Below are 10,191 nucleotides of genomic sequence, written 5' to 3' on the forward strand. Positions count from 1 at the left end.
ACCTCCTTGCTCAGACCTTGCAAACAGAAGGCAGTGGCGCCCCCTATCGAATCACCTAGGAATATTTAAGGGAAAGCAATAGTGTTCAGATGCTTGTTGATTTCTCAGCATGTTCCCAAACAGCGAAGTACATTAAAAATGACCTTTCAAAGTTTCTCCCTAAAGGTGCAATCAGAAATAAAGAGGAAATGGAGGAGCTGGAAAGTCAACCGGTACTTTGCTGTGGATTTCAAACACCGCCATCCCTCCCTGGCAAGCAGCGGAGTGAACGGGGGGACGCAGCTGTCGATTCTGAGCAAGAGCAGCTCACGATCCGGCATCGTCGGTGCATAAACGCCGGGAGAACTCCATGACGGCGTGGTAGCTTTGAGGGACTTGACTCCACCCCACCCTGGAGAAAAGCGCCTTTGAAAAGAAAAAAAGTCATAATTCTGGTGGAGTGGGTTGCTGTGCTTTCTTTTTAACGCACCTCTGTTTTATTACAAATGAAAAAAAATACACAAGATCGCCCTGGAAACGCGAAGCGCATCATCTCTGATGTGCTGGAGGGAAGGCATCAAAGGATATGTAAATATGCCAGTCGAGATCATTTGGACAACAAGAAGCTCAACCCACTCCTCCGCCTTCCCTCCCCAGCCCCCAGCCCGTTGCAAATAATCCCGTCGTCGACCTTGCGTAATTCTGGTGATCGTAGTGCTGTCGTGAATTTTGGTTGCCGAGCTGATACCTGTACGTGGACCTCTCCTGAGATCTCCCCCTTGGCCTGCTTCAGTTGTCACCTCCAATTCCTCCGCTCCCTCCGCGTTGTACTGCGCTACGTGTTCTGTTTTGTGACTCCGAATGAAACCCAAACGTTTCGGCTGACCGAACGTCAGCCCCAACATCGGGGTCACCAGTATGGCGTCCTGCCGAAAGCGGGGTCACCAATATGGCTTCCCGACTCCATCTCTTGACGTTTGGTGCAACGGCGCCATTTGACAGATGGCAAGTCCACAAAACAAAGACGGAATCGCTGGCGTCCCGCTCTCCCCAGGAATGTATCAGAAAGATTTCTGTTAAAGCTGTGAATTTTGTAAAAGGGCCTTCCACACTATGATAGAGCTATATTTTTTGAGGTCGGTGGGTTCTTTTTTTATTATTATTGTAAAAAGCAAAATAATAATAATAATAATAAAAAGAAGTTCTATATTTTGGCCCCCCGTGTTAAGGCTAGATAATTCTAGCAACATAGCGTCTTCTGGACTACCCGTATCACTCCCGTTACTGATGCTTTTCTTGATGGGAAATACCTGGTGGTATTCACCACCCACCAGCATCACTGAACTTCGGTGAGCTTTTGCCGACTACGTCGACTTCTTCGTGCCAAGGTTTGCACCCAAAGGACTATGATGCTCATTCTGTGGATTGCATAATGATAGTCAGGATATCCGCTCTGCCGGATCTCAGAATGTCCGTGCCATCCTGATCCCCAGGTGATCCACTACTTTGGAAGGAGAATAATAAAGACTTTAAAGGGAACAAGGGGGTTGGATTGGGACCTGAGCACTTTTCTCAGATGTCGAGTGTTTGTTTTGTTTCATTACAAAAAGGGAGGCGGAGAAAAAAAGAAAGAAAGGGCAGTCATGAACTTGTAGAGGATGGAGGAAAATCCTTTCCGATTTCGCCTTTTAATCCGTTTCCCGATGGGTGCCTAATTACTTCAGCTCTATCGAAAATACGATGTCAATTTCCCAGGAGCTTTGTGGATTGCCCCAAAGCCTTCTTGCGGACTCCTCTGATTGCCTCGCGGATCGTCTGAGCCCCTTTTGATATCGCAACACCCTCTCTAACCTATAAATGTGAGTGTGTGAGTGCGTGTGTATCGGGAAGGGGGTGCGTGTGTTATTTTGTTCAACCCTAAAGGACGAATGTAAGGGCAAGATGACCTGGAAAGTTGCCGCGAAAGGGCCGGATCTTTCTCCTTCACTGGAACGAATATTATTGCTTTTCTTTTTTTAAAAAAATAGAGAAATTGGAGATAAATGGACGGGTTTAGGGGGAAAGGAGTGGACCTCAAGATAAGCTATGACCTGGTTTCTATGTGTGTTCCATACAAAGACCTTTCTGCACATGATTCAGTGACTCGTGAAATTCTGGGGACGTGGGGAGAGATTTTGCAAAGTAACTTGTGCATAGGGACCTTTGCGTGTCGCTGTGCAGTGGATGACATTTGTCCACCACGGGACACAAATTGTGCTGCGACACACACGAAGACTATGACTGTTTTTTTCTGGCACAAGCATGTAAGCCACAGGTGTCAAACTCATGGCCCTCCAGATGTTGTGGACTACAGTTCCCATCATCCCCTGCCAGTGTCATGCTGGCAGGGGATGATGGGAACTGTAGTCCATAACATCTGGAGGGCCACGAGTTTGACACCTATGATGTAAGCACTCCCAATCCATCAGCTCTAATGTGTCTGTGGGACGAAGAGACTGGGAATATTGGTCTCGCCCACATGGTGACCCAAAGTTCTGATTGCTAAGAAGGGATTTTATTTCCCCTGTGAAAAAGAATCCCAGTTCTGTATTATGCAAATGTGAATTGGTGGGTTAAACTAGAGAAATGTGGAAATATGGAGCGAGATGGGACTTCAAGGGTCGTCTGGTCTAATTTTCTGCACAGCACAGGAAATTCACAGCTAGCTCCTGTCTCCCCCAGTGACTCTTGCTGTATGCCCAGAGGAAGGCAAAAACTTCCAGGATCCCCGGTCAATTTGTCCAGGAGAAATGCTCCTTCCTGCCACATAGAGGCGATCAATAGGCATTACCCTGGACAGGTAAGAGAAAGCCACTGACTCATCGCTTACTGCAGAGGTGGGATCCAGCAGGTTCTCACAGGTTCCCGAGAGTAGATTACTAATTATTTGTGTGTGCCGAGAGGGGGTTACTAATTGGTGATTTCGCCATGTGGTTTTTGCCTTAGTTACGCCCCTCCTCTCAGCAGTAGCTGCAGTAGAACTTGCAAGTGAAGTCTTAGCAGGAGGGTGCACCGCGCAAGTATGGCAGCCCACGCCTCTTATGTGCACTGCGTTTCGCCATGGGACTAAGGACTTACGCAGCTGCGCCCTTGCCACAACCCCCCCCCCAGGGGATGCGCCCGGGCCCATAATACCGCCTGGCCACTTCCCCGTGCCGTACTCCACTCCAGCCCCATTGGTGCTACACACACCACCAGTTTGAATCCCACCACCATTACGGGAGACCTGTTACTAAAATTTTTTGGATCCCCACCACTGGCTTACTGCCTCCCCTCATGATATCTGTTTAGGTCAGGCCCAGGCAATAAACCTCCAGATGTCCATGGACTACAGTTCCCATCAGCTGATGGGAATTGTAGTCTTTACATCTGGAGTGCCAAAGGTTCGCCACCACTGTTCTAGGAGCAGCATTTTGGAGAGAATTATATCTTGCAGCAGGAAGGTGGGGGGAAATCCCCTCTGCGGCAATTACCACTGGATCCAACTTTCTAAGAGCCTTCAGGGTTGAATCACGGCTGTTTTAAACAATAATGGAAAATCTGTGTCCACTGCTACTGCTGCTACATCTGCTTCGTGTACCTTTCTCAAGCTTCCTTGGAGAGGAGGGGGTTCTTCTTTTTTGGAGGTTGTCTAGCCAAAGCTCGATGGCCATCTGACAGTAAGACTGATGCTGTGATCCTAGGCCAGGGGTCTGCAACCTGCGGCTCTCCAGATGTTCATGGACTACAAATCCCATCAACCCCAATTGGTCATGCTGGCAGGGGCTGATGGGAATTGTAGTCCATAACATCTGGAGTGCCAAAGGTTCGCCACCACTGTCCTAGAACAACATTAGAAACAAATTGTGGGAGGGGGGTCTGCAGTGGAAGGAATCTCAGCTAAAATCAATCCCTGCCATTCAAAGGGAAAAGTAGTCCCCTCTGCAAGTCATTGCTTTCCCCAGTCATCTACAGTTGTACATCTACAGAAGCATTTTACCGACCTCGGAAGGATTGAAGGCTGAGTCAACCTGGAGTCGGCTACCTGAAACCGACTTCCCTTGGGATCGAACTCAGGCCGTGAGCAGGACTTCGACTGCAGTACCGCCGCTCGCCACTCCGCGCCACAAGGCTCTTCCATTAGCGGGAATCTATTGCTGAACCCAATCCAGAATTTTTAAAGCAAGAGAAAAAGTTTCTTTTAGTACCCAACAAGGGCTAAACAAGCCGTATCTATAAATGCAAATTCTCAACCTTCCGTCTGTTGGTGTGACTAGGGGGGAGAGAGAGAGAGAGAGGGCAGAATTTCTTTAGAATGGTTTTACTAACAGAAGGTACAACTTGTTTCAAAAATGTTACTATGCAGCACACATAAATCACAAAAAATATAAAGCTCAAACCATTACATTTAGAAACTGGAATAGTCAGGAAAGTAGCAAAAGTATTAAACGTCTAGTCCGAACTCATCAGATCTTGGAAGTTAAGCTGGTTCGGCCTTGATTCGTACTAGGACGGAAGACCACCAAGGAATTTCAGGGTTACTACACAAAGGCAGGCAACAGCAAACTATCTCTTGCTTTGAAAACCCTACATTATCTCCATAATTTGCAATTTGGTGTCTTTTCCCACCACCATCAAATCAAACAAAATGGAAGGACTGGAAACCATTTAAAAAATGATCACAGCAGAAATCCCATACTAAGTGAAAATGAAGAAAACTTGTACCAATGGGAGAATGTAAACCATTTTTCCAAAACATTTGGTTACTGCTTGTAAAATTATAAAATTATTTTGGTTCCTTAAAAGTAAATTGCTACTCCAGTGGGAGAACTGATTTTTTGAAGTCATTATTGTAGCCTGTTGGTACAAGTTTTCTTCATTTTCACTTTGGTGTGTACCTTCCCCTCTTGCTTAGCATGGAGAAATCCCATACTAGGCACGAAGTCTAGAGAGACAGCATGGCATAGTGGTTAGAGTCCTGTCAGTGGGGTTTCCTTAGCAATTGCTTCTGCAGATAATCCAGGACGGTCTCCTCCCCTTTTAGGGTATTTGGTGTCCTCGGATGCAGAAATGTCCAGATCCCAAGTCTTGGCAATAAAACCAGGCGAGGATAGAACGGACTTCAGTTTCTCAGGCTTTCCGTCCAGCGGTTGCCCGTGCAAAACCTACTTCGAGAAATAATTGTGTTTTCAGTGTGTTCTACCTGTCTTCATTCTGGGTGCCCTTTACTCTTCCAACTTTCTCTGAGGAAAACTAATTTGTTCGGTCTTTGTGGTCCAATGGCGGAGCCTCATGAAGAGATCAGTTGGTCTATCGGAACGAAAATACCGATTCTGGTGGGGCCACGCACAAAGGTACTCTCCGATGGGTAACTTTATATTGAATGTAAAAATTAAAACAATATATATATGGCCAGTGGGTGGATGGGGGACCATCACTAGAATGTCGATTCTCCTTTGTAAGCAGAGACCCAAAGGCAGAATTGTTTCTGAAAGTATTGTAAATATCTCTTTCATGTTCAAACAGTGCTGTTTCTTTCTTTCTTTTTTCACCGTGGAATATATTTTGGAGTTTGAGAATCTATGTCATTAAAAAGAAAACGTAATAATAAAAAAGTGTTGTTACATGTTCCTTGGGCATTTTTTTTTATTTTTGTGGAGGCAGCCAGACCAGAGCTCTGAGAGATGTCTGCGCAGACTAGGACCAGATACTGTCTGACAATCGAGGACTTTCTCCATAGCTTCAGATTTGGAGGACCAGCGCAACAAAGGTCGAATCCCCACTACCGTCTTAGCCAGGTTTCAGAACACAAACTAACCAGGTTTGAGGGACGACCTCCCTGGTCGAATCCCCACTACCATCTTAGCCAGGTTTCAGAACACTAACTAACCAGGCTTCTGAGGAGACCTCCACCTCCGGCTCCGAATCCCCCACCTCACTGCATGCTTGTAGCCAGGTTTCAGAACACAAACCTTAACCAGGTTTGAGGGGCTGACCTCCCCGTTCGAATCCCCACTACCGTCTTAGCCAGGGTTTCAGAACCTTCAAACTAACCAGGTTTGAGGGGCCGACTCCTCCCCGGTCCAGGAATCCTCTCACTACCGTCTTAGCCAGGTTTCAGAACACAAACTAACCAGGTTTGAGGGACGACCTCCCCGGTCGAATCCCCACTACCGTCTTAGCCAGGTTTCAGAACACTAACTAACCCAGGTTTGAGGGCCATCTACCTCCCCGGTCGAATCCCCACTACCGTCTTAGCCAGGTTTCAGAACACAAACTAACCAGGTTTGAGGGACGACCTCCTCGGTCGAATCCCCACTACCGTCTTAGCCAGGTTTCAGAACACAAACTAACCAGGTTTGAGGGACGACCTCCTCGGTCGAATCCCCACTACCGTCTTAGCCAGGTTTCAAGACACAAACCCAACAGGTTTGAGGCTGACCTCCCGGTTGAATCCTCACTACACCGTCTTAGCCAGGTTTCAGAACACAAACTAACCAGGTTTGAGGTAATTTGTGTGTTTGTGTTCTGAAACCTAACGGTATTAAGATGGTAGTGGAGGATTCGACTCAGAAATTGCTCATCCCTCAAACCTGGTTAGTTTGTGTTCTGAAACGTGGCTAAGACGGTAGTGGGGATTTGACCAAAGCTGGTCCAAATCTTCTTTCTGCCACGAACCATCTAGTTGTTTTGGTTGCTTGTTATGCCCCATTCCCTGCAATATAAGGGTTATCCTCCTGACTTCTCATACACTTCTTGACCAAGGTCAAGATGCCAGTTTTGGCCAATAATCAGGCTGCTGGGGAGAGAGAAGAAGAATTGGTTTTTATAACCAGCTTTTCACAACTTCTAAGGAGTCTCAACGCATCTCACAATTGCCTTTCCTTCCCCTCCCCACAACAGACACCTTGTGAGGTAGTTGGGGCTGAGAGAGTTCAGAGAGGACTGGGATTAACCAAGAGGTGGGATCCAGCAGGTTCTCACAGGTTCCTGAGAGTAGGTTACTAATTATTTGTGTGTGCCGAGAGAGGGTTACTAATTGGTGATTTTGCCACGTGATTTTTGCCTTAGTTACGCCCCTCCTCTCAGCAGTAGCGTGCAGAACTTGAAGCAGTCTAGCAGGAGGTGCACCGGTGTGTGTGGCAGCCTGCGCCTGTGTGCATTCGTTTCCTGCCCAAGGACTGGCGCAGCAGCTGCGTCCTTGCCACAGCCCCGCCCTGGAATGCCCCGGCCAGCTCCACTGGTGCTACGCCACAGTTTGAATCCCACCACCATGGGAACCTGTTACTAAAGTTTTTGGATAACACCACTGGATTAACCCAAGGTCACTCAGCAGGCTTCATGTTGAGGAGCGGGGAAACAAATTCAATTCAACAGATAAGAGTCCGCCACTCATGTGGAGGAGTGGGGGACCAAACACAAGGTTGGTAAAAGGAGCACCTAGCTTGCTGGGGGTAAAGTATAGACAACTGGGGAAGGCAATGGCAGCCACCCCATAAACAAAGTCTGCCTAGGAAACATTTGTGATCATCAACCCACGGGTTCAGTAATGATCCAGTGGTTGCACATGGGACTATCATCACATCATCATCATCATCATCATCATCATCATCATCATCATCATCATCATCATCATCATCATCATCATCATCATCATCATCAACATCAACAACTTCCTAGGCTTCTGGGTGAGGCTCAAATTGTAATGAAGGCCAACAACCAGCTAAAGATCTGGCAGCTGTGAAATCTACAATAATAATAATAATCGGCACGCTGGGCGCCATCCCAAAAACACTAGGGCAGCACTTGAAACATTTTCGAATTGACAAAATTAACATCTGTCAAATTCAGTAGGCAGCCCTGCTGGGATCCGCACGAATACTACGCCGATACATTACAACTTCCTAGGCCTCTGGGTAAGGCTCGAATTGTAATGAAGGCCAACAACCAGCTAAAGATCTGGCAGCTGTGAAATCTACAATAATAATATCTACTAGCTATTATTATAATTAATACTAATAATTAATACCAACAATACATTATTCAAGCTTCATCCTCTCAAACAGAAGAGCTTCTTAACAAATTCTATCACACTAAACGAACTAGAAAGACAATATCTATTTCTTAGAGATGCCTGCGTTCCTACCCTACTGGTCCCCGTATGTCCTAAATTTGTATTGTGTTGGTGGCTGTCAGCTGACGACATCTGTCTGACAATCTAGGGGCTGATGGGAATTGTAGTCCATGAACATCTGGAGTGCCATAGGTTTGCCAACCACTGAATTCTAGCCCCTGCTCCAACAGGGGAGAAAGAAGTTTGATTGGCATTCGGGGCAACATAGCATCACTGGAAGCAACCAGAAGCCAGCTTTTGGGTTAGGGTTGTGGTTACGGTTAGGGTTATTGTTACAGTTGGTTACGGTTACAGTTAGTCTCCCATACCTTGCCTAGAAAGGATTTTTTGGGTGTAATTCCCACCTTCTACCTCATGGTGGAGCTGCAGAACAAGGAATATTCCAGCGAGTAATTTGGTTCTTCATGGCTATTTTTTGTCTCACTGAAAGATAGAAGCTCGATTGTCATCAAATACCCCTCTTCCTCTGCTTGTAGATCTGCTCCTAAAGAGCCACTCTGACAGCGGAACATTCCTCAGGAAAAAGAGGGGTATTTGCTCACAACTGAGCTTCCTTCAATGAGGCAAGATATAGCTGAGGACACGTAAAATCCAGAAACACTAGAAATTTTACAACAGATTATAATGTCTACGAAGAAGATTGTGTGAGTGCAGGAACCATGTGAAGGGATTCATTGCCTGCTTATATATCCACACCACACCACACAATATAAGAGATAACAACCCCTGGCTTTGATTAAAATATATTATTTTCTGTATTTTAAGTTTACTTTTGACCCCTGAGGAAGGCCTTTGAAGCTCAAACGCATATGGTCTTTGTTGTTCACTGGAGATTGACATCATCTATCTGAGCCTTTGGGGGAGGGCGGTATATAAATATGATAAATAAATAAAATAAAATAAATAAGTCGTATTAATAGCTGTTGTAAAAAATGGCTGTTTGTTTTCCAGACCTGTGAGGATTTTAATTGGCCTATTTGTAGTACACCTTAGAATAAACGTTTGATTTTAATTTTGTAGCCGAACCCTTGGGAATATTACATACCAAATCAAGATGTAGGATAGACTTTTCCTTGCTGGTTTTGAATAGTACATACTTTTTCTTGCTGGTTTTGAGACTAAAAGTCAGGCCATATCTAACAGTGGTTGATTTCACACAGGACTAATATAATGGGTGTAGGGTGCTATATAAACCATTGGGGGGGGCGGCTTCGCACAAGTTCTGCACCCCCCCCCCAAATGAGTCTGCCCCGTGTTATTTCCTCAACCCATGATTTTTGAAAATCACTAAACCAGTGGTCCTTTTGACCTGGGGCGTACAGACTGCCGCGGTGGTTAAGAAGGCCCAGCAAAGACTGTACTATCTGAGACTTTTAAGGAAACAACAACTGAATAGAAAACTCCTGGTGTCCTTTTACTGTTGTACTATAGAGAGTGTCTTAACCTACTGCATCTGCGTATGGTTCTCCAGTTGCACAGTGGCAGATAGGAAGGCGCTCCAAAGGGTGATCACTACTGCACAGAGGATTATCGGCTGCCCTCTCCCCTCCTTGGAAGAACTCTATAATACCCGAAGCCTAAAAAAAGCCCAAAATATTCTGAGAGACCCGTCTCATCCAGCACACTCTCTTTTCGAACTGTTACCATCTGGCAGACGATACAGGTCTATCAAAACTAGGACAAAGAGGCTTAGACAGCTTCTACTCTAGAGCTGTGGCTATGCTGAACTCTGCGGCTTCGTGTCGATGTGTTTGGGGCTGTGTAGGGATGGGTGGAGGAAGGGGAAAGTGAGGATGGGGGATGAGTCTGAAATTGTGTGCATCGAGGAAGGCTGCTGTAAATTTCGTTGTGCGTGCATAATGACAATAAATGCTTATGCTTATGCTTTTGCAAAATCCAGTGTTGGTATGTGTTGTAGTATTTATTTATTTATTTATTTATTATGAGATTTATAAGCCGCCTCACCCCCGAAGGGCTCGGTACCCATATGTTGCAGGAAATACAAGAGAGAGAAAAACAGAGAGAGAGTCTCCGTGCGAAGGGGCGAAAGCAACCCGGAT

At 46.0% G+C, this 10,191-nt stretch overlaps 1 protein-coding gene across 1 annotated transcript in view; it reads left to right on the forward strand.

The window, feature by feature from the left end:
- LOC125440649 (growth hormone-releasing hormone receptor-like) overlaps window positions 1–486 on the forward strand; it is a 335,417-nt gene extending 334,931 nt beyond the window's left edge. The window contains exon 15 of the mRNA XM_048510505.1: window positions 166–486. Coding sequence (XP_048366462.1) covers window positions 166–333 — 168 coding nt within the window. The 3' untranslated portion in view covers window positions 334–486. The remainder of the gene's footprint in view (window positions 1–165) is intronic.
- The last annotated feature ends 9,705 nt before the right edge of the window (window positions 487–10,191 follow it).

This window comes from Sphaerodactylus townsendi, linkage group LG11, assembly GCF_021028975.2.
Source record: "Sphaerodactylus townsendi isolate TG3544 linkage group LG11, MPM_Stown_v2.3, whole genome shotgun sequence".
Taxonomy (NCBI): Eukaryota; Metazoa; Chordata; class Lepidosauria; order Squamata; family Sphaerodactylidae; genus Sphaerodactylus; species Sphaerodactylus townsendi.